Raw genomic sequence first — 25,707 nt, 5'->3', positions numbered from 1 at the left:
TATACTACCGGCTGATGATGCCTTGAAACAACATATTCTTCGTGTGAACTATCAGTGTGCCATTCATAAAAGAGCCATATGTCAAACTATCAATGCGCAAATCCCAGCTTAAATGGAGCAGGGCCCTGGGCCTGACTAGAATCACGGGGCCCCTACCACTACGAAAAGATTATAATTTACATACGAGCCATCGCCAACGTCGCGGTTTTCGACCAATCACAGAGAAGGTTGAAAGATCACAGACTCACCCGGTCTCCGCCGATCGTGCAGCTAGAGAAATGAGTGGAATTTTCATTTGGAATTTAATAGGTTTTTATTCGGGGGCCTAAGACCATTTGGTCCATGCCTAAGCTGGGCTATGTCAATGTGCCTTCACCGGAAAATCATGGCTGGGAATTAAAAAAAAACAATTAACTACTCATAACATGGATGAACAAACCAACAGTGAGGCTGATGTCCCATGCCAAAATAAATAGATGACAGATATTAATTAATTGCACATTTATTTTTTTCAATTATCAACTATACACTAAGTTTCATTGTTCTCTATCAGATAGAATCAAAGTTATCTTGTCCTAAGCATCGACCAATGAAATTGCTTAGCTCTGCTTAGCTTTAGTTCGACATGTTAATCATTGAACTCAGTCAAGACATTCACCTAATGACCATCTACGTCAAGTTTAAACATTCTATCCCCATTAAAAGCAGAGTTGTTATGTTCCAAAGTCTTGACCAATCAAATAGCTAATCGCTTTGCTTACCATGAGCAGAAAATGCTCATCAAGATATTGATGTAATGAAACTATACACCAAATTTCATCACTCTCACTTAATTAGAACTAAAATTATCGTGTCCCAAAGCACCAACCAATCAAATTGCTTATCTCTGCTTAACCTAAGCAGAAAATACTCATCTGCGAACTCCATCGAGGCATTTAACATATACAAAAACACCTACACCAAGTTTGAAAATTCTAGCTCAATTAGAAGGAGAGTTATTGTGTTCCAAATTCTCGGCCAATGAAATTGCTTATTGCTCTGCTTACCCTTAGCAGAAAATGTTCAAGATCGAACTAAGTCAAGGTATTGATGTAAATGAAACTATACACCAAGTTTCATCACTCTCACCTAATTAGAACTAAAGTTATCGTGTCCCAAAGCATCAACCAATCAACTTGCTTATCTCTGCTTACCCTAAGCAGAATATGCTCATCTTTGAACTCATCAAGGCATTGACATAAGAAACACCTACACCAAGTTTGAACATTATAGCTCATGTTAGAAGAATGGTTGTTGTGTACAAAAAAGTGTGACGGACAGACAGACGGACGAACCCATTTTAATTGTCCGCTGCTTTATTCGAAAGGCGGGCGACAAAAAAGAAATCCTGCGTCTGATAGTGTTTTAGAATCCGTGTGTCATGTGGGTGCAAGTCAGGGAAGTGCATGAATGGGCACTGCTCTTGCCATTCAACAAACTTGTCTTGTACAGATCTGTGTAAGTGTAGTCAGTGTGAAAATGAAAACAAAAACTGTTAAAAGAGACCGAATTTGATGTTAATACATTTAGTGGCAGTGATGATGATTAACTTTGATGACATTTGATGTGCAGAGTAACTGTTTAATTTTGATTTTCAACGATTGTTTTACTTTAATAAATAATTGTACTGTTCATCCTGTTATCCAACCTTTCGCTTCATACCAGCCAAGATACAGAATTATATTTTTTAAACTTATATCTATGTTTGTAATTTGACCTTTAATCATATCTGAAATAGAGGTTTACAGCTATATGTACAGTTATGTAAATACTGTAGTGGCTAATTGAAAGGGTATGTGGGTCGTGGGTTTACAATGTAGATCTTAGCGGAAAACATCAGGTGGTTCAATGCCATTTACAGTGCTACTGATCTCCATTATTTCAAAGCATATTATTCAACCAATTGTCAAACATATCCCTTGGCTAGGGTATGCTACAAATCGACTCTGAGCAAACATCCACCTCTAACATCCACATAATTATTGGGCTTGTGTGCACACACATGGTCGTCTTGTGCGTCATACAAAACGAGCAGTCACCATGCACCTGAAAATCTGCTATCAATTACAGACATTAGACAGGAAGCGAGATAACTCTTTTTATTTTACTGTTAATGGAATCCCAGAATTCTTTGTTCAACTCAAAATTCAACCAATACACTATTCTTTGCCAAAGATGAAGGCATCGACTGTTTTCGCCAATATTTAATTTCATGTCAACTTCAGAATTGGTAGTACAAGTCAGGATATTGAAAACATTTGGCTTGAAACTCCCGGATTTTGTGTTCATGGTGTCATAAGCTTTCCAAATATGTATAGTTTTTTTCGGAATTGTGTTTCCAAGCTAGCTAGAAATTATGGCTGCAGGCCAATCGGTGGTGCAGGACGGGGGACCTGACAAGGAAAGCTGTCTAATCGTTCGGATGGGACGAAAACCCGAGGTCCCATGTACACATGGGCGTGCACGTAAAATATCCCTTGACAGTTGTAATTCGATATAAGAGTAGGCCGTAGCCCCGTTGCTGTGGCCATACCCTGTGTGTCAGAACCCATTGAAGTCGGATTTGACGGTGTCGGCGTATTTTAAAACACCAGCTCTAAGGGGATGTTTGGCTCGTAATCCGATTTCACGTAGGCGTCTATTGACTGTCTAGTTTGCGATTCTACGCTGCCCAAGAATTGCTGCTGTAGTACAAGTCGCTGTTGTGAACTGTTTCCGCAAATGACGTAACCGGATGTGACGATTCAGGGCAGGTGGGGTCACCCTTGTTTGGCCGGAGTTTGGGTTTCGCTGTCGGTACCTATCCCAAAGGTGTCTGGGATTCACCTGCTTGTAACCGATCGATAGCAAATGAAATGGGGTTTAACGTCCTACTCTTCTGCTCCTTACCTGGGCTAATGAAGACGGGCATACGCCATACAGTGTGCTATGAGGGAAATCGCTGTTGCGTTGGACTTCGTTCATATGTGGCATGACTTGGCTGGTTGAGTGTTTACATGTGCAACTGATTTTGAAAGCGAGAACCCCGGGATTTTAAAGGCCTTAGATTTGGGTTTCATGCGAAAAGCTTGCGAAGTTGTTTATCTCGTGTGTCTTGGCGCAATCAAGCGAAATTAAATTTAAGCAAAAAGTATGACCAGTCACAATTAGTGACCCCACATTTAAAACCAATAATGAATTTCTTTTATCTTTACATAACGACATTAAAAACAAGTAAGATTTATGGTAACAACGACCCCGTTCAAATAAAGAAAAAGGATGAAAAATGGACTGTGCGTTTCTTCTTTGGTTTTTTTTTTTTTTTTTTTTTTTTTGAAGAGTAAATTTTGCCAGTCATTATATTTGTATGATGTCATCATTGGATGGTTTGGTAAAAAAAAATCTTATCTTATCTTAAGATAACATTGATATACGTGGCCGATACATATATCACTGCAGGCTCAAGGTTCAAGTTCAATTATACGAAGAATGCAATATAAATGCATGCTTTACATCATAAAGCGTATGGAAATGTGGGGCGAAAGACCCCTTTTTATTTATTCATCACTAACGCATACAAATACGCCTTCGTTGTAAAAAAAAAAGTTAACAACTTGGAAGTCCAAGTAAGTAGTCATTGTTTTTTCTTTCATATTTTATAAGGATGGATACAAACAGTAAACTGTGTTTTCGTTTTATCTTAAATACTCTATCTTAAAGGGTCAATCTCGATTATATTTTGGAGAAGAAAACTGCTTAATTCTGTGTGAAAAGCCCTTACAAACCTCCATCTTAGGACCGAGGAACTACCTCAATATACTTGATACGTTTTCAAACAACTTAAACCCGTCAGTCTTAATCTGGAAGGGGGGTTGGGTGGCCGATTAGTTAGCACATGGGCGCTGAATCATAAGGCCTGTCATTTAGTCAACTGGTTTGGTTTCGAATCCCCGGTTGTACGTGACAAGGAGTAGGGTCGCCTGTCCATATTTAAAATAATATCCTATTTTATGGCTGAATGAGCAAATGTTACATTATTAGGGTGAGAGAGGTCACGTTAGACAATTCGCTGACCTATCACTGACCGGTAATTACATTTACTAGTGTTCAGGTGTCGCCAACATCAATATGATTCATTGTGTAGTTCTTCATTTTAATATGTTAATATCAATAATATATGTATACGCATACTTTAATTAACTTATACCAAATCTAAGTTTAGTATAAATTGGCTGAGGTTGTTGAAACAAATCAGTAGGAGATTGGAGCTTGGGACCTCACCCGAGAGGGGGTCTCTCTGTTTCGAGAAGACGGAGAGCAAAGACGAACAGGGACAGCAGGGAGAGCACACAGACAGGCGTATGGACTCCCCCGAGTTCAACCGCTGCCTTGGCAGAGAGGCGGAAATTTAGAGTTAACATATTTATGTATCGTCTTGATGAGTTCCTGTATATATTCTAAGTACCTGTATTGCTGTTGTAGTTATGTAGATGTGTTGTATTCTATTCCGATGTATATAAACCATCTATTTATTAAACTAACCTCTGTTATCACTAAGAAAGTGTTACAGAAATTTTAACGTTTTTGACTTCTTCTTTTAAAGATATGTATATTTATTAATCGGTTTATGCTTGTCACGATATGTTCAAATAAAATGTGAAGGAATCTATTTCTTTCTTAAGGGCATCAGTGTGCTATGATGGCACTTTTGCCCGGACAACGGCGCTATGGCCTACTTTGATATCGAATTCCAACTGCCAAGTGTTATTTTACATGCCTGCCTATGTATACTTTGTTTCGTCCCACCCGAACGACTATACTTTGCCCTTTGCTATGCCCTTTCCTGCACCACGCCTAACTGTATGAGCTACTCAGTTATAAATAATTACAGGCGAATGGTGGGGTTTTTTTTGGAAAGAGCTTTTGTAAAACTCGAAAAAAATATTTTACATTCTCTTGTTTATTTGCAAAATATTATTAATTGCAACCAAATTCATTTTTGTTGAGGGACCAGCCATTAGAAGCCATAGTTCCATTTCATTCTCAATGAGATCTTTGGAGATTTGAAAAGATCTTATCTTACAACTAGTGATTATCGAGGTTCTTTAATTCTAGTGCTTTATCTTTCAGGAAATAAAACGAAAACAATGGCGTCTTCTTCCGGTAATTTCACAATGCCTCTCAATGACTCAGAGAGAATTCGGCACCATTACGACTACATTCTCGAGAGAGTGTTCAATCCCGATGCCCTGATCACCAACTTATTCTCTAAAGATGTTCTTGATCTCGACAGAAAAACCCGTATACTTAATACAGAGATCGGTAGACCTAGAGTAGAAACACTATTGGACATCTTAATGACAGAATGTGGTGATTGTTATCAGATATTCATAGACGCTTTAAGAGAAAAGGGTTTTGGACCGATAGCAGATAAATTAGGTAAGATATCATTTGTAGTAACTAGCCAAAAGATCATGGGATTACCCCCAAGGAGTGATTGCACTGGAGAATGTCGTCGGGCCACATCTATTAATGTCATTTTTATGATTGATGATCACATGTAAATGCACACACCCTAACACTCTGACAATAATAGTAACGCACCCACGCTGACAATGGAATAATGCACCAACCTTGACAATGACATAATGCTCCCACCCTGACATAACGCACCCACAATGAAATGTAACGACGCACCCACATTGACAATGACATAACGTACCCACCCTGGCAATGAAATGTAACGCAACCACACTGACAATCCAATGTAATGCACCAACACTGCCAATGGTATGTGCTCAACGTACCCACACTGACAGTGGTATGTAACCATTTTTCCAAGAATTAATTGGACATTTAAGCCAATAGAGATCGATCAAATGCGCAACATTGTTTCAATTTCCCACCAATTGATTTGACACTTTTAGCCAATACGGAGCAATAAAACTCGCAACATTAGAGACTTTTGGCAAGCGTAATTTCCTGGTCCGTATCGCGTATCCGTATGGATTTTGCGTGTGACGTCATCAATGTGTGTGTATTTCTTATACGTGATACGGCACACGGATACGGCAGCTTTCATACGGATCAGGTCCGTATAACAACGTCGTCTTTTTACCGTCTTTTTTGCTACTTTTAGACGCTGAAATGTTGTATCATAGCGTTTTATGAATCTATGTTTACCCTGGAACACGAAGGTGTATATTTGATGTGATTTTAACCGTGATAACGATTGGAATTTAATCATTCTATTTTTGATGGGTTTTTCTCGGAATTTTCATATTTTTACCGTATGTCTGCATGCTGGTTGATCTAGGTGCTACATTTAGGGAAGAGGGACCTTGTAAATCTGTAAATGATTTTATTCTATGGTAACGGGATATGAACTTTCTGAAATGATACATTAGTGAAACCAAAAATTGCGACCGAGTCGAAGTCGAAGATTTTTAAAAGATTCGACATTAAAAATGTTTTAATAGCCCAGCGGCTGTCGAGCGACTTCACTCCCTCCGGGAAATTGTAGGCTAGGCACTTGAATAGTACTGGTTGTGATGCTGTAATAGGACTAACCTCAACTCAGCGACGTGAAAATCTGCCAAAACTCTAAAACTACATTGACGCAACGTATCACGTATACGATACGGATACGTGATACGGATGGGAAAATTCCGATTGCCAAAAGTCTCTAATGTAGCATTTTCTCGTATAACGTATAGTCATTCGGGTGGAACGAACAACCGAGTTCCCATGTAAATATTGTCGTGCACGTAAAAGACCCAATGTCAGAATTCAATTATAAGAATAGACTATAGCGCCGCTATTCGGGTGAAGTTTCCCTGATAGTACACTGTATAGCGCATGCTCGTCTTCATTAGCCCACCCGGAACAGAACAGTATGACCTTAAATCCCATTTCATTTCATTTTCCTACTTTTCTGCGCCAATTAAAGATAGGCATACGCTATGCAGAGTGCTATGACGAACATTATAGGGGCAGTGGCATTTCTCCATCGAATTCCAACTGTGAAGGGTTCTTTTATGTGCACAGGGGCTTATGCTTTTGTCCCATCTACACAACTAGACATTGTTCTTTACCAGGCTGGGAGAAACCACGCTGCTACATCCCGAGGAACTTTCTTGGTCAACACCAGGATCAGTGTTTATAATCATACGGTATATTGATTGGAAGATGGCCGACAACCTGACATCACGACAGTTTAATACGACACTACGGCATTTTTACGCGACATTACGACATTTGAACTCATCTGAAAATATTTTCTACGTTTAAAAAAGTCTTTAAGTTAAAATCTTCAAATGAAAAATATAACGAATAACCGACATTGTAACATGGACGGGAAATCTTCCTTTGTTCTTATCGTTGAATAAGCAGATTGTTTCCCTCTACCTAGACATGTTTAATGTTATTGCACACTTTTGCTGGTTTACACTAGTTTTAGTAGAAATCATATAGAAAAGTGGGGTGGGTTTTCTGTGTAATAACAACAATCATGTTGAGCAGGTGTCAATGTTACAAGTCATTTATAGTCCGCTTCATTCGTTAACAGGTTTAACATCCCAGCCTACGGCCTCTATGGTTAAACCTGTTAACTCATGAAAGCCGTGATATAAATATAACTTATTACACCAGAGGGCGTTGTAATACCGATATTTATACCTCAGAGGGTGTTAGCGTATGTGTACAACTTTGATACTATAGATTAATCTCATTAATAATAATCTTAAAAATGACATCTACATTTTATTTTGACCTTTTTCCTTCTGATATAACCTTGTGTTACTTTGAATTCTGCAACATATGACGCGTTTATTAATATGTCCTTTGACAGAATGACACTTTGACGACCTCTAGACCTAGAGTAAAACAGGGGACGTTGTCCAGTTATATAAACGTCATATTCAATAACATTTTTAACCTCCTGAATTGAAATGAAATATAATGTCATCCATAAATGTTTTCCTCTGCTGGCAAAAATAAAGATAAAAATCCACTAATCATATCCATTAAATTTTCTACAACTGGAATTATACAAAGATCATTGCAACAAAAGTTATTTGTGGCATGAATAACTTGGCTTAATTTTTCGTTCATAATAGATTTCATTTCTTAAAAAAACATTATCACCGATTTTGCGTAGATAAAATTTGTAAGCACTCAGCAATAGACAGAGTTACTATTAAAAAGTAGACAAATAACAGTGATTAGATTCCATATATTATCTTCCATTTTCCCATATCTGTATTTGACACACGTGTAGGTCTAATTTGAGCTTTATTTCTGGGGGGGGGGGGGGGCTGCGTGGCGCAATGTTTAACGCGTGCGCATTGGGTTAGAAGGCTTGTTATTAAATCAAGTGGCGTGGTTTCGATTCCCCTCTTGTGAGAAGGAGTCGTGTCGTCTATCCAACCTCGTGGGTTTACTCCGGGTCGTCTGATTAGCTTCTACTGCTAATGATGTGCAAGCGAAAAATTGATATAAAATTAAACCATTATATGTCAGTCCCGAAATGACATAGTTTATGTCGAGTGGACGTTAAACCCCATATCACACTCACGGCCATCCTCCAGCGGTCTTATTAAAGCTGAACTCAAATTACAAAACTAAAAAGTTAACGCCCTAAACAGTCGCCATACTTGTATTCTTTTGTGGGGTGGGGTGATGGGTGGTCGAATGGTTAACGCAGGCGCGTTCCATCATTGAGTCAACTGGCGTGGTTTTGATTCCCGGGTTAGTCGTGACAAGGAGTAGGGTCGCCTGTCCAAACTTTGGGTTTTCTCCTGGTCCTCCGGTTTTCTCCCACTGGTAAAGACCTGCGAATAACTGAAATAAAATTGATGTCTGCTTGTTTGCGGGTAATCCTTATACCTTGTCTCGACAAATCTTTTATCTTACCGTCAAGAACTTGTCTCATTCCAAGGAACTCCTTGTCGTCCAACAAACTAATAAATACTCCATTCTGTCGCAAATAATGTTGGATACCTACGACTATTTCGTACCGTGTATTAGGTTTATATTCGCCGCCTTTTTCATTCCTCACCTCTATGACAAAGTATATTAAATATTCATTTAAATCGTGTCTCTATCCATTACTTATTATCATATATCATTTATTGTAGGTGATGTTGAAGTAAACACGATTGAAACAAAGAACCAGATTGGAGATTCCAGCAAGGAATTTCTACTCCACCATTCAGCGTATACTGATGATATACAACAATTCATATCAGTATTAGACCAGTATAAAGATAGTATAAATATAGTAGATAACGATGGTAAAACCCCCTTAGAAAGGGCATGTTTTTCTGAATTTGACAATATTGATAAAGTAAAGCTACTTGTTTCTACAGGTTATACCTCCTGTAAAACGCTTTTTAACATCTGTCTGTCAGCCCCAATTGATTTACTTAAACTTATATTTGATAAAACTATATATGATACAATGAATGAATTGGATCAAACCGGAATACTAGAGATTAGAAAGCATTTATTACAAGGTGGAGGGTTAGATGTTCTAGATACATACACACAAACATTATTGCATTATGCCTGCCGATATAGCACTTTAATGGCTGTTCAGTATTTGATTGATAATAACTGTAATGTGAACGGTGCAAGGGGTGAGTATAATATACCGCCAGTATTCTATTGTTGCGAAGAAGATGTACCACAAGCTGTTGAAAAGATACAAGTCTTGGTAAGTAATGGAGCTTATTTAGATGTTACAGATATAGATAACACATCCCTGTTACATGTAGCTTGCTGGCAAAGTACAGTAGATGTTGTTCAGTATTTGATTGGTAATAACTGTAATGTGAACTGTGTGAGTGGTAAGTATAATAGAACACCAGTATTCGATTGTTGTCAAAGAGATGTACCACAAGCGGTTGAAAAGATGAAAGTCTTGGTAAGTAATGGAGCTAATTTAGATGTTACAGATATAGATAACCGATCACCGTTGCATTTGGCTTGCATGCTAAGTACTGTAGATGCTGTTCAGTATTTGATTGATAATAACTGTAATGTGAAGAGTGTAGGGGGTAATTATAATAGCACGCCAGTATTATATTGCTGTTTGGGAGATGTACCACAAGCGGTTGAAAAGATGAAAGTCTTGGTGAGTAATGGAGCTAATTTAGATGTTACAGATATAGATAACGCATCTCCGTTACATATAGCTTGCAGAGAAAGTACAGTAGATGTTGTTCAGTATTTGATTGATAATAACTGTAACGTGAACAGTGTGAGTGGTAAGTATAATAGAACACCAGTATTCGATTGTTGTCAAAGAGATGTACCACAAGCGGTTGAAAAGATGAAAGTCTTGGTAAGTAATGGAGCTAATTTAGATGTTACAGATATAGATAACCGATCACCGTTGCATTTGGCTTGCAAGCTAAGTACTGTAGATGCTGTTCAGTATTTGATTGATAATAACTGTAATGTGAAGAGTGTAGGGGGTAATTATAATAGCACGCCAGTATTATATTGCTGTTTGGGAGATGTACCACAAGCGGTTGAAAAGATGAAAGTCTTGGTGAGTAATGGAGCTTATTTAGATGTTACAGATATAGATAACCGATCACCGTTGCATTTGGCTTGCAAGCTAAGTACTGTAGATGCTGTTCAGTATTTGATTGATAATAACTGTAATGTGAACTGCGTAGGTGGTGAATATAATATGGCGCCATTATTATATTGTTGTTTTAATGATGTACCACAAGCGGTTGAAAAGATGAAAGTCTTGGTAAGTAATGGAGCTAATTTAGATGTTACAGATATAAATAACGAATCACCACTACATACTGCTTGCTGGCTAAGTACCGTAGATGTTGTTCAGTATTTGATTGATAATAACTGTAATGTGAACAGCGTAGGTGGTGAATATAAAATGGCGCCAGTATTATATTGTTGTTTTAATGATGTACCACAAGCGGTTGAAAAGATGAAAGTCATGGTAATTAATGGAGCTAATTTAGATGTTACAGATATAAATAACGAATCACCACTACATACTGCTTGCTGGCTAAGTACCGTAGATGTTGTTCAGTATTTGATTGATAATAACTGTACTGTGAACTGCGTAGGTGGTGAATATAATTTGGCGCCAGTATTATATTGTTGTTATAAAGATGTACCTCAAGCGGTTGAAAAGATGGAAGTCTTGGTGAGTAATGGAGCTAATTTAGATGTTACAGATATAGATAACGCATCTCCGTTACATATAGCTTGCAGAGAAAGTACAGTAGATGTTGTTCAGTATTTGATTGATAATAACTGTAATGTGAAGAGTATAGGGGGTAATTATAATAGCACGCCAGTATTATATTGCTGTTTGGGAGATGTACCACAAGCGGTTGAAAAGATGAAAGTCTTGGTGAGTAATGGAGCTAATTTAGATGTTACAGATATAGATAACACATCACTGTTACATGTTGCTTGTCAGCTAAGTACAGTAGATGTTGTTCAGTATTTGATTGATAGAAACTGTAATGTGAACCGTGTAGGGGGTGAGTATAATCAAACGCCAATATTCTATTGTTGTGATGAAGATGTACCACAAGCGGTTGAAAAGATAAACATCTTGGTAAGTAATGGCGCCGAGACAGACGTAATTGATGCCCAAAACTTCACATTACTGCATCATGCATGTGCAATGAGTACGGTAGAAGTGGTAGAGTATTTAATAGATACATGTAGTATTTGTAATGTGAATTATATGGCTGGTAGCGACAATAACACGACAGTGTTTCACAGCTGCTGCAGTTCAGAAACACAACGTATTGATAAGATTAAACTCTTACTGTCACGTGGAGCTAAATTAAATAGAGGTCAAAAGTCATCCTGTATTGAAAGCGCAAAATTACTTGGTTATTATGACACTGTAGAATTTGTGGATAACATACCTGTTTGAAGAGGATACCAGTTCAGCTGGTGATCATAATGTCATTGCAGCCTTGTTCGTTAATATTTGCTTCCATTGATAGAATTAATGAAGTATTATTGCACAATTTATAGAAAATGACAACAATGGATGTTTGGGTTCGTCTGATTATTCTACCAATGAATTTATTTGTTAAGAATTAGACTAATACGTGTTTTAATATTATTTGAGACAATATGTAAACGCAAAATCAAACCGATATTTTTAAGATTCACAGCAGAAATATATTGTTAACTTTAATACCCGTATCAATTAGATGAAACGGTGTTTAATGTTACGTCAGCACCAACCGTCTATATTTCGCCAAAATATTGAATATAGGTATTTACACTGCTTGGCGGATATAAATTACACTTTTTGGCATGTACTGTATATCATAAGGTCTGTCATTGTGTCAGGTCGGTGGTATTGTTAACTTTAATACTCGCATTAATTAAATGAAACGGTGTTTAATGTTACGTCAGCCCCGGTCGGTCTATAGAGAGCTAAATAATTGAACACATGAATCTATACTTTCTGGTCGAATGGTCTGTCATTGAGTCAAATGACGTGGTTTCAATCCCACACTTATACGTCACAAGGGGTAAGGTGCCTGTCCATCCTCCTCCTAGGTTTTCTCGGGTTCTTGTGTTTCCTCCCACAGCTAACAACAACTAGACGCAAGGGAATTATTGAAATACAATCGAACCATATGTTAGGTTAGTCCCGAAATGACCTAGTTTGTGTCCAGTGAACGTTAAACCCAAAGCAATCCAGCATTTAATAAAGCGAGTTCAATATCGGTTAACTCATCCGTTTATTAAAGATGCATAAGATTTGGATAAAAAAAAGCTGACAGTTTTTACCAAAATAGTTTAGAAATAGATAGGAAAGGTATAGTATTAACATTTTGAATGTTTGAAGAATAGCTAACTCTCGATTTTCACTGCTGTCGTTGTTACGATAATAAACAAAGTGTCGATCCCCCATTTCTAAATTAAATTATTAAATGGCGATCGTGTTTCAATCCCTTGAAAATCACAACCATCCAGGTTTATTATGGGCTTGTCCTATGAATAAATGTCCATTTAATAATTAATTATTTATATAATATTTGAGGCCAAAAGAATTATCGACAATAGACCGATTTAGCTTTTAAAAATCAACTTGAGTGAATCATCAAAGAAATTGTCTATCTTCTATATCCATAAAAGAAAGTTTGTTTGTTGATTCGCTATATATAGGAAACTAAACGGTTGTAATAACTTCCTACTTGTGGTGCTATTTATTTTGTATTTGGTACATTAATGATTACTGCGTTATTGCGTTAGTATTGGAATATCCTAGAACATATTATACTCTTCTAGATTAACTCTAACTCTGATCTGTTAGCCAAAATCAAAATTATATAAAGACAGTCATAACTAAGCTAGTTATCTTATAAAAGTATATTGATCATACTCGAAAGCTAATCATCATAATTAGTTACGATGTTATACTTAGTATTCAATCTAGAACATCTGACACCACCTGAACAGTGTGCATTTGTATTTTTGCCAACGGGGAGTTTGCATACATTCTAATAAATGTACTCGACAATTACTCTAATTGTTTTGTTTTTCATATTATATCCAACATTGAGGTTTTTCCCCGGGTCTTCCGGTTTACTCCCACCTCTCCCCTTCCCCTCTCCTTCATTATAATTGAAGAGGGAGAATATAATCTATAGAATCAATATGATAATAGACGGCTGTATAAACTTTAGGGGCAATATGCTTTACTACCCAGGGCTATAATCTACATATAACAACGGTATCTTTATGGACCGGTTTATAAACTATATAAATCGTTACCTTGACTTAATCTCATAATTCTTCATAATTGTTACCTTATCTTAATAATATGATTCTTTATAAATTGTTAACCCATCTTAACATTATCATGTTGAAATTGTTACCTTGTCTTAATATTATAATTCTTTATAATTTGTTACCCCATCTTAATACTACCATTCTTTGGAATTGTTACCGTATCTTAATATTATCATTCTTTGGAATTGTTACCGCATCTTAATATTATCATTCTTTGGAATTGTTACCGTATCTTAATATTATCATTCTTTGGAATTGTTACCTTGTCTTAATATTATAATTCTTTATAATTGTACCTTTGTCTTAATACAATCATGCGCTATAATTGTTACCGTATCTTAATACTATTATTCGCTATAATTGATACCTTATCATTCTTTATAAGTGATATTATATCTTAATATTATCATTGTTTATAAATTGTTACATTATCTTAATATTATCATTATTGGCATTGTTACTTATCTTAATATTGTTTATAATTGTTACCGTATCGTAATGTTAGCAGATGTTTTAAAACCAGTGATATCACATTATTGAACTCACACTAATTCCAAACGCTATGAGATATTATTTTACCCTGTGTTACTAAGCAGCAAAAGAAATGTCAGGTTGGTATGTTACTTTGAAAAGACGCATTGCATAAAACTTGTCAAATGTTTTTATTGTATATTTGTGACCACATCTCCAACTTACCTGAGCAATAAGGCTCCTTCCCAAACATAGAATTGAACCAAGGAAATATTCTCAAAAACGCAACCTGACTTCTGAGATGGTAATGTGTTCTCCACGATTTTCAGAGGAAACAGGCGCTTGGAAGACTCAGCGCTGGCCACACTGCCCAAGCCGTTGCCAATCACTTAAATTCCAAGTCAATGTTCGGACCATCTACAGGCTTCAGCAACGCTTTCGGGCCACCAGCACCACGGATGATCGCCCCCGAACTGGTAGACCAAGGGTTACCACAAGGCGACAAGACCACCATGTTGTGCGACAGCACGTGCCGAATCCCTTCACACAGGCATCTGAGACAGTACGTCAGACAGTGGGAACACACGGAAGACCCATCAGAACCGATACAGTGTGCAGACGTCTCACCAGAGAGAACATCCATTGCCGTAGACCTTACCGTGGACCGATCCTCACCCCTCGCCATCGACGTGAACGTCTACAGATTGACCATGACAACACCAGAACTGGCGACACAGGCAATGGAGAACTGTTCTGTCCACAGATGAAAATCGGTATTGCGTATCAACTGCAGATAGCAGGACCAGAATATGGCGTCGACATGGCCAGGGTTATTCTGACCAATGTGTCATGGAACCAGACTCAAAGGGAGTCCAAGCCAAATTGTTTGGGGTGAAATCGGCCTGAACCACAGAGTGGCTCCTGTGGTGTTCCAAAATCTTGGTCCAGCGAGAGGGGGCAGTATCACAGCAGTGCGCTACACCAATCAAGCTCTCAGGCCCACATCATACCACAGTTCGCACGTCATCGAAACAATGTTTTGCAGCATGACAACGCCCGTGCCCACACCGCCAGAGTTACTCGGGACTTTCTACAGCAGAACGGCGTCAACGTTATGCACTGGCCAGCCCTTAGTCCAATGGATTGCGCCAGGCTTTTCTGAGAATGTGGTTCCAGGTGCCAATGGCGTTCATCACTCATTTGGTCCACTCCATGTACACATGCTGCGCTGTTATTATTGACACTCGCGGTGGACACACCAGATACTGATGTATAGACTGTGTACAGACTCGAAACCTTCTCAATAATGTCTTTGAATTGTGATGAATTAATCACTAATGCGTCAACATACTGTTCACAAAAAATTGCTTTTCTAGAATAATTTGATTAAAGTGCCTCTCTTATTTTGAAATCGTACTGACGTTTTTGCTGTTTAGTATATATTATACAAGTTTTTTATCTTACCCTGTGTCAGTTATGAAATTTGATTTTACCTCGTGTTATCAAATGTATGATATGTCATCTTACCCTGTGCTAGTTATAATAGATACAATATATTATTGTACCCTATCAAAGATATGGCCCAGTGTTCACAAAGCATTCTCAGACTTAAGTTGAGAATTTACTCAAACTTGTTCACCTTATTTTAACTAAAGTATAGCCCTTTATAATAATTTTGATGTTTGAATGTATCAAATACATCAATAAGAAACTATGTGCAAAGGTTTGTGTTTCTGCATCAAAGATATTTCTCATAAACAGTGATTGAAAGTTGAGCCAATTCTCAACTTAAGTCTGAGAATGCTTTGTGAACTCGGGTCATGATGTGTAAGATCTGTCATCCTACCATGTTCTAGTTATGATATATTATATAACACACACTTATGGAAGAACTATTATTAATTTATTTTGGCCACGTATCTTGCCTTTGGTCTTGCTGTTGTCCTACATGGTTTCTGATTTGGTGTTATTGACCTATACAATTGTGACTGTGATTGATTGAAAAGGCTGAGAGACACATTGTCGCCAAAATAAATTAGTATTTATTCTTCCATTTACATTTATATAGTTATTATTCTATCCAGTTACTAAATGCCACTAGAGGATTATTCTATCAAGCGATATGTCAAACATACTGTAAAATAGATGTATATATATATGATAGTTAACCAGTTGAAATAGTCACTATAAAGTTATACATGTTGGCAGCCATCTTTATTGTTTTGTTCATTTACATTGTTATAATCTACACAATCTGATTAAAATACAGATCTATAAAACGAAATGTTGAACTATAAAACACGAAACGAAATAGGATCTGTGTTTTAATAGATTACAATCTACACCAACAAAATTGAGTTTAACGGCCTCCTTTTTTGTCCCAACGGGATAATAAAGACAGTCACTCGCCATGCACTGTTCTACGAGGGAAATATTGCTTACCCTGTTTCAAATTCCAACTTCATGGGTTCTATAACGTGCAAGCCAACATTTCATCCGATCCCTCTCGAGGATGTTCATTACCAGGCCGTCTGCCATGAAATTAAATCCCGAGTCAGGGGTTCAATTACTGAGTCATCGTGATCCCATCTTCAATAACAGCCAGTGGCTATAAACATCGACACATTATTTATCCCACCGGCGACTGTAACGTGGAAAATCTTTCAAACGTAACATTTAAAAGTCGTGACTAAGTATTATGTCTAAAGTCTATTACGTTCATGGTCGCACTACTCGCCAATACTTTCTTGTCAGACAATCGGGTCTGCGATGATCGTGAAAGGAGATTTCAGTTATCGTGTAATGGATCACCGGAAAGTGTTTTCCTTTCTATTGCTCTTTGAATATATTAGTTATTTCCTGGCACAATCAAGCGAATAAAAATAATCGGGCTACTTACGGATTCCTTTACACATGAGTCTCTGCTACAGACAACATCACCAACCCTGTATAAATGATAATCAGTTATCGTTACGGATTCCTTTACACGCGAGTTTCTGTTTCAGAAACCTTGATAGAGAACCGAGAGTATGTCTGAAGGTGGTGTTGTTCTTAGTGTTTAACGTACGCTTCCAACGAAGGTGGTATCGCGCTATTATCTTAGCGTACGCGCAGGGGTCTTTCCTGTGGGAGGAAACAGGAGTACCTAGAGTAAAACCATGAGGTTGAGAAGGCGCCCCTATCTCCAAGCCACATACGCTCACACCAGGTTGTTATGCAATTTTCGGCCTATGACGGCCCACCAACACGTACCAATTGAAATGACTGTAATATATTTTAGTGGGTATTTGATCAAAAGTAATTTCCTGTTCACTGTACTAAGCATAACACTGGGTTTTATTCACAATTATTCTGTTGACCAGGGAACCTCGAACCAGTTGGAAAGAGAGTGGCAACTAGCCAACGCGCACGCGAGAATGGGAATCGGTCTGCAAGGGTTCCCCTCTGACGATGAAGAAATACAAATTGCCACGTGGGAGATCGTGGTTCAATTAGGCTTCGATTTTCGCATGCCCTCGACACTGGAAAACGGTGACTACGGTTAAGGCTAAAAGCTAAGTCCCATTAACCCCAACATCTCGTGAACTATGACGAAGTCTGCATAGTACCTTAGTCTTTAGCTCTAACCCGTTGACTACACGGAAGTAACAGAGAAGCAAGGCGGCGATACAGAAGAAGACGACGGCTACGGGGTAGGGGGTTGGGTTTGACAAAGACATCCACGCCAGCATAAAAGGATAACGGGCTCCGATGTGCACAGACGCAGCAAAGGGGGGATTCCGCCAGCCAGAGCGGCCTTGTCTTTGGCCTTGCCGTGTGGAAAAATGGCGCGTGAAAAATGAATATCGCAAAGAAAGGCATCGGGGAAGTCAAAAACTGGACCTTCTGCTTACTAGACTTACGCTCCTTTTGTCCACATATGATATAAATGAAATGAAATGGGGTTTAACGTCCTACTGTTTTGCTCCGAGCTGGGCTAATGAAGACGGGCATACTCCATACAGTGTGCTATGAGGGAAATTTTGTTAACAGATTCTGTACGCCCCCCCCCCCCAAAAAAAAAACAACCTCCAGCAAAGGGTGGTTTGTCATTTACATAATTGGCAGCATAGGTCGATGGAATTTCGCTTTATTCCTATTAGAGATTCAACTTCTACAATATTGTAGTTTGCAAGGAATTCCCGTATCCCTCGAATCACCCTCAGATGAAATAACAGTAGTTCGGGGAAACCTCCAATTTGAAACATTTCCATGGTATTTATAATACGTATATTTAGCTCTCACACTTGAAAACATGTATTTTAAACCAACCCTTAACGTGTCCGGGTGTAATATTAAGTAGTATATCTAATAAACTGAAGATTATTTTACACGCATCTTGACCTCTAAATGTCTTTACGTAAATAAAATACAAGGTTTTCAATAAAAAAATATGTTTTAACGTAGATCTTGCTATGGTAAAAATAACGATTATTTCTTTTCAGAAATGAAATGAAATGGGGTTTAGCATCTTACTGTTCTGCTCAGACTGGGCTAATAAAGACGAGCGTTCGCCATGCAATGTGTCATAAGGGGAAAATGTGCTTTGACGCCGGTGAAACCCCTACTCTTACTTTAAATTCCACCAGTCAAGGGCTCTTTTACGTGCACGCCACTGACATGGGGAAGCCACACTGGAACATCCCAGGGAACTTTCTTGTTCTACAACAGGAACCTCCTGGTTATCGAACGACGTTACTGTTTCTTCTCGCGTTGTTTGACGAACGGAGATGGATTCACACGTAACAAACACGTTGAAATATTGTGTTTGAAAAAAAAAAACATTTGTCACAACATTGAGAGCGTATAAGGTTTCGAATTCCTGTATGAAAGAAGAGTGTAATATGAAACAAGTACGATCGTACTATGGACCAGGAATGGACCATCTTGTTGCGTGAAATTTAAAAACCTGATTCACTAAATCGATACCGAATTTTTCAAAGAAGCATGTCAATTGTCATGTTGATCGGGCTTGAATTGGCGGAGCCTTAGGCTTTGTCGAAGAGCGTCACTCCAAGAACAACAAGATGAGTAACGATTAGCGAACAGTTCCTGGTCCAAAACTACATGTTATCATGGACTTATTTATGACAGTAGAGTGTAATACCAATTGAGAACAAATAGCCTTTCAACCGATGTATTCGATTGTGAATAAATGAATTGAGGTTTGACGTTCTACTTTTCTGTACCCACAGGAGTCTGACCTACTATCCGTATATATATGCATACACCATGTCCAACCAGACAATATATAATAAAAAAGAACAGAAATGCAATGCCTGTTGAAGACTCGATTTTACCTGCTCTCGCTTCGGCTCGTTTTTTTTTTTTTGAACAATACGTAATGTCAGGCAATCAAACCTCTGTCGATTTACTCAGATATGTTTTTTCTTCAATCTAGTCGTTTTGATTTGCATAAATACTCCCACAAAACGTTATCATAGCCACTTGTGTCCTCATTGAAACGTTGCAGTTAATAAACCTAGTGAATGCTATCCATAAAGTTGTCAGTTTATCATGTAAAAGTAAAATGTATTCCCTGAGAAAAGCTTTCGTCAACTTTGACGGTGCATAAAAAATAAACACGGTAATGGTGGTTGTATTCATGCGTGACAAACCCGCTTACATATTTGTAATGACTACAATTTTGTCCTATGCTAAAAGAACAAGTTATAAATGGTATGGTAAAGGGTTAACATGTGTTAAGTATAAGCAGTATGCTAAAGAAACATGTTATAAATGGTATATATTGAATGTCATTTTTGGTTTCCCACTTGTCACCTTGAGATTAACCTGTAATAGGACTATCAAAATGTTTTTTAATCCAACCGGTTTCTTCCCACTGCTAAAGACCCCTACGAGCAAGCGAGTTATTGAAATAAAATTGAACCATATGTTAGTCCCGAAATGACCTAGTTTTTGTCGAGTTGACGTTTAACCCATCTCCATAAATGTAATTGAAATGTAAATGATTTTGGGAATGTAATTAATTACATTTTAATTACTTTTGAAATCTTCCATGACCATTACTTAATGAAATGGGGTTAAACGTGCTACTGTTCTGCTCCGACAGGGCTAATGAAGACGGTATTACTTAATGAACTGGGGTTTAACCTAATACTCTTCTGCACGAAGTGGGCTGGGGAAGACGAGCATATGCCATACAGTGTGCTATGGGTGAAATTGGGCTACTCTTATTTTGAATTCTAACTGTCAAGGGTTCTTTAAAGTGCACACCAACTTGTACACCGGACCCTGATTTGCGTCCCTCCACACTACTTGACTCAGTTCCTTGCCAGGCAGGCGGATAAAATGTTCTGCCAACAAAACTCTAGCAATATCTGGGCAATAAATACACTGTAGGTATATTATGATAATCTTCAGATATAAAATACACTACATTGTGAAATATTAAAAAAATATGTCAAGTATACACAGATTGTTTTTCACGATTTTGACTCACTGGGGCTGAACGAAATGGTGTGTTGGTGGTTAACTTGTATCTTATATAATGTACATATATAGGGTTGGGGGACGAATGGTTAGCACGTGCGCGCTGTATCATACGGTCTGTCATTGAGTCAACTGGCGGGGTTTCGATTCCCCGATTGTACGTGACGTGACAAGGAGTAGGGTCGCCTGTCAAACCTCGTGGATTTTCCCCGGGTCCTCCGATTTCCTCCCAATGCTAAAAACCCCTACGCGTAAAAGAATTATTGAAATAAAATTGAACCATGTGTTAGACCCGAAATGACCTAGTTTGTGTCGAGTGGACATTAAACCCCATCTCTCTCTCTCTCTCTCTCTCTCTATATATATATATATAGAGAGAGAGAGAGAGAGTATATATATATATATATATATATATATATATATATATATATATATAAGAAAAAAATATATAAAACGATCTAACTCTCAGTTAATCATATAAGTAAAATTCAAGTATTAGAGAAAAAAACACTAAAATTAAAATTTTGGCTAGTACTTTCATCGTTATCAAACGAATCGTCAGGCCATTTTAATGCGTTACTATGCTGTTACAATAACGTTACGTCATAACAGAGGACAATGACTATGTGAAATATAAAACTTAAAACGAAATAACATTAATTAAATATCAAACATAATTAAAATAATCACCCCTTCGCATTCAAAATTGGGTTATATTTAGCGATAAAGTTGCTTTCTTTTGTTTCCAAGAGATCATTATCACTAATATTGAGTTTGTACAATGACATTATTTATGAATAGTCCCAAGACGGACGAAAAGTACTTTAAAATGTTAAAATGTTATTAAACCAGTGTTGAAATCAGTTTTTTGTCGGCATACCTTTTATCTTTTCATCGTTTACCGTGAAACAAAGTAGTGCAGCTTTACGGTTGTACATGTACTAATATTTTTGGATATATATATATATATATATATATATATGGGGTTATCTAGACCCTAAAATGTTCTGCCAACAAAAGGCAATAAATAGGTATATGACACTACATTGTGAATTATAAAAAAATATGTGAAGTATGCATAGATTGTTTGTCAAGATTTTGACTCACTGGAGTAGAAAGAAATGGTGTATTGGTGTTACATGTGTATCTTTTATAATCTACATATACATATATAGGGTTATCTCGACCCGACTTAGTTCATATGCATGCGGTTTAGAGTTAAAAGTGCCCCCCTCCCCCGGAGCCTAGGAAAACAATAAAATTCGTATACAGAAGTTTTTTTAAGGTCAATGAAAAAGATTGAATAGACCGAAGTTCATTTAATACCCTTTGAATTCCAGTTGAGTTCAGGGATATGGGTGACCACTAATTTTGCACGAGGATCAAGGTTCAGTGAGGGCACACAAACTAATATTTATATTGCTGTGGTTGTGGGGTTAGGTTGTGTGGAAGATGGTAGAATCGATTACTAGCATATATCTGAACCACGGTATAATGTTAGGTTGTGTGGCCGATGCTATAATTGATTACTAGCATTTATCTAAGTCACGGTATATGACATATTTCAAGCTTTTCTATGTTTAAAGAAATACTTTCGATCAGCCGGCCAAACCTCATCTCAGCTATTTCTTCCTTTCTTAGGCTTAGCGCCCGCTTCCTCTGACAATGATATCGCAAACAAGTGTTCAATCTATAAAAACCTACATCCCTACAGAATGTTATTTTACAAATCTGAAGAGGTTAATCACAGTCCAAGCCATTCATAAAATGAGAGAAATTTCGCCTTGAAGTTGTACCCAGCCAGGGGCATGTTCTGGAATTGAAGCAGCAGTGGGTTCAAAGTAGAGGGAACGTCAAGTTTGCTTTAGGCGTAGGGGATTACCGGAGAATTTTGTAAAATTAGAAGATCTGAGGCAATATTTCTGTAGGAACTTGTACAACGGTGGATCTAAAGTGGAGGCTCAAGTTCAGGTTTAGTTTATTTGCGGAGAATGTTTTAAAATCAGAAGCTCTTAGACAACATTTCTGCTCATTTATGTTTTTTCAGGGTTTTTTTGAGAAAAAAATTATGCTCTGCGCGAGCGAGATAGAGGAGGCCAAGACCTCTAGACACGCGCCTGCCAACTCTAAATATAAGTACAACTCAAGTCCACCAAATATAATTGAAATTCATCACATAGTTCAGCGGAAGACATCGAAAATGTCTAATTTTGTCCCTTTAAAGACGTATTATGTAAGAGCTAGATCTGCCTATTGCAGATCTTTATTTAGGTTACAAAAGTTATATAAGCTATTATTTAGACATTTATTCACATGACCCGTCATCTCGGGACAATCGAATGGCGGAGACTGAAACGGATTAAAACATGGTCGCGATTTAATGATTTAATTCAAATGGCGAAGCCAGGTCAAGTCTCGAATAAAAAGTACCGTTGTTTATACAATAATACACACTCTATGCCACATCTTGTCATATCTTCAAACGGTGATAACTTTCCTAAGAATAGAGTAATTTGAATGAAATTTTCAATATATATTATATACTATTCAAAAAAAGTAGGGGATATTTGATTTTTAAGTGTTATTAAAGTCACCTAATGAAACTGACGAAGAAACAAATGACAAAATGAAATGAAGTTCACATTCATCGATTTATTCCAAATGATCGTTAGACTAAGTAAGGCACAGACTGACCATTATAAGGGTAAAATGATACCCGGGGTCAAACAGCAAAGTTACCACAGCATCACAACCAAGTCAGTAACGGGTAAATCCTCCTCTGTTTGCCAAACAAGCATTGATCCGACGTGGCATACTCCTAATGAGACGTCTAAGGTCATTTTGGTCCAGATTGTCCCATTCCTGTTGCAACGCAGCAGCAAGTTCTTGGACATTGGCAGGACGTTGTTGACGTTGACGTAACCTCTGTCCAAGCATGTCCCAGACATGCTCGATGGGGGAGAGGTCGGGACTCAGTGCTGGCCAAGGTAATGTGGTGATTTTCTGTTGTTGGAGGTAACCTGTAACGATAATGGCCCTGTGACATCTTGCGTTGTCATCCTGGAAGATGAAACGGCGGCCATGACGTCGTGCGAACGGCACAACATGGACTGCCAAGATGTTATCCCGGTAGTACTGGCCTGTAACACGCCCTGCAACAACATGTAAAGCCGTTCTTCCAGCAACAGTGATGCCTCCCCACACCATAACAGAACCACCCCCAAATCGATCATGTCTGATGACGTTAACGTCTTGGAAGCGCTCGTTACGATGACGCCACACCCTCCTACGTCTGTCCATAAAATCAACAGTGAACCTTGACTCATCTGAAAACATCACATTGCTCCAGCGTCGATTATCCCAGTGTTGACGATCCCTACACCAACGACGTCTTGCCTGAATGTGATGATCTCTCAACCAATGGATCACGCGAGGAAGTCGGGCGCGAAGGTGACCCCTATGCAGTCGATTCCGAATCGTCTGGCCACTCACTCTCACACCAGTGTCTGTTTGAAGACGAGCGCTGATCTGATTTGCTGTGATGACACGATTTCTCAAGGCCAAGGTACGGATAAATCGATCCTGGGCTTGAGTTGTCGCCCTTGGTCGACCTGAGCGTGGTCTGTCCTGTACAGATTGTGTATCACGGTATCTGGACCATAGCCTGCTTATGACAGACTGAGAAACATTCATTGTCCGCGCCACAACCGCCTGTGTTGTGCCGATCTGTAGCATGCCAAGGGCACGTAACCTTTCATTTTGGGTAAGCCGACGCATATCAAAATTTGTTTTCTGGTCACTAAAACAATTAAACTGATGTTTCCACCCTGGAATTCAATGCCACAATGACTGTAACATTCAAAGTCAGAGTCGTGCAAATCTTGGGTTGGACCCCCATGATGATCCCAAGCATCACCTGCATTCCATGCGGTAGCTATTGGTGCGTTTGGGCGTCACATGTAACTGGAAATGTTTCTTCTGTTAGGTTCTATAGTGACTTTTTTCGTAGTCATTTGCATATTTTAGTATTATGCCCCCAAAATCAAATATCCCCTACTTTTTTTGAATAGTATATATAGCAGGTCCAGCATGTGAAACTCATCGTTTAAGCAATTTGATAGACATCATACTTCAACCTTATATTAAACATGTCAAAAGTCATACTCGAGATAGCGTAGATTTTTTGAATAACTTACCCCAAAATGTCCCACAAAACGCTGCAAACCTTTATTCTAATATACCACATGTTTTAGGATTAACAGCTATAAAGCACTGGTTATCCAAACGATAGAGAAGAACGTTTTTCGGATTCATTTATATTAGAAAGCATCGACTTTATATTAGAAAACAACTGCTTTTATTTTGATTCTAACTATTAGAAACAACTTATTGGCGTGCAATGTGTAATAAATTCTCACCCTCGCTGGCCATTTTAGTCCTTGGATATTTAGAATTAACCATTGCTACGAAAGTAGAAGAAACATTTGATTTGGAGACCAGAATATATTTCGAAAAACAGTGGCAACGATACTTAGATGATTTTTTCTTCATCTGGCTCCAATCATTTGATAATCTCCTTTTATTTTATAACATAATCAATAATATTCATCCGAATATCCAATTTACAATGGAAATTGGTACAGATAGAATACCATTTTTAGACATAATGGTAATCAAAAACGGGGACATTATTGAATCTGATATATATTATAAAGATACTGATAATAAACAGTATCTCGAATTCAATTCGTGTCACCCTAAACACATAAAAACGGCTGTACCATATAATTTGGCCAGGCGTATCTGTGCCTTCGTGTCTAACACAGTAACTAAATTTCAAAGACTACGGGAATTGAGAGAATTTTTGCTAGCCCGCAAATATCCCTCCAAATTAATTAATGACGGAATTCATAG

General features: G+C 38.0%; 1 protein-coding gene across 1 annotated transcript; it reads left to right on the top strand.

Moving 5' to 3' along the window:
- Window positions 1-3,039: 3,039 nt before the first annotated feature.
- Window positions 3,040-22,851, top strand: LOC130010854 (ankyrin repeat-containing protein DDB_G0279043-like; the record flags this gene model as incomplete). Its single annotated transcript, XM_056098978.1, has 4 exons — window positions 3,040-3,136; window positions 10,119-10,496; window positions 11,379-11,546; window positions 22,841-22,851. Coding segments are annotated over 4 exons (654 nt in total), but the record flags the coding sequence as incomplete, so codon positions are not given.
- Window positions 22,852-25,707: the final 2,856 nt, after the last annotated feature.

The sequence above is a fragment of the Patella vulgata genome, chromosome 1 (genome assembly GCF_932274485.2).
Source record: "Patella vulgata chromosome 1, xgPatVulg1.2, whole genome shotgun sequence".
NCBI classification, from domain to species: domain Eukaryota; kingdom Metazoa; phylum Mollusca; class Gastropoda; family Patellidae; genus Patella; species Patella vulgata.
This window is presented reverse-complemented; position numbering and strand designations above follow the sequence as displayed.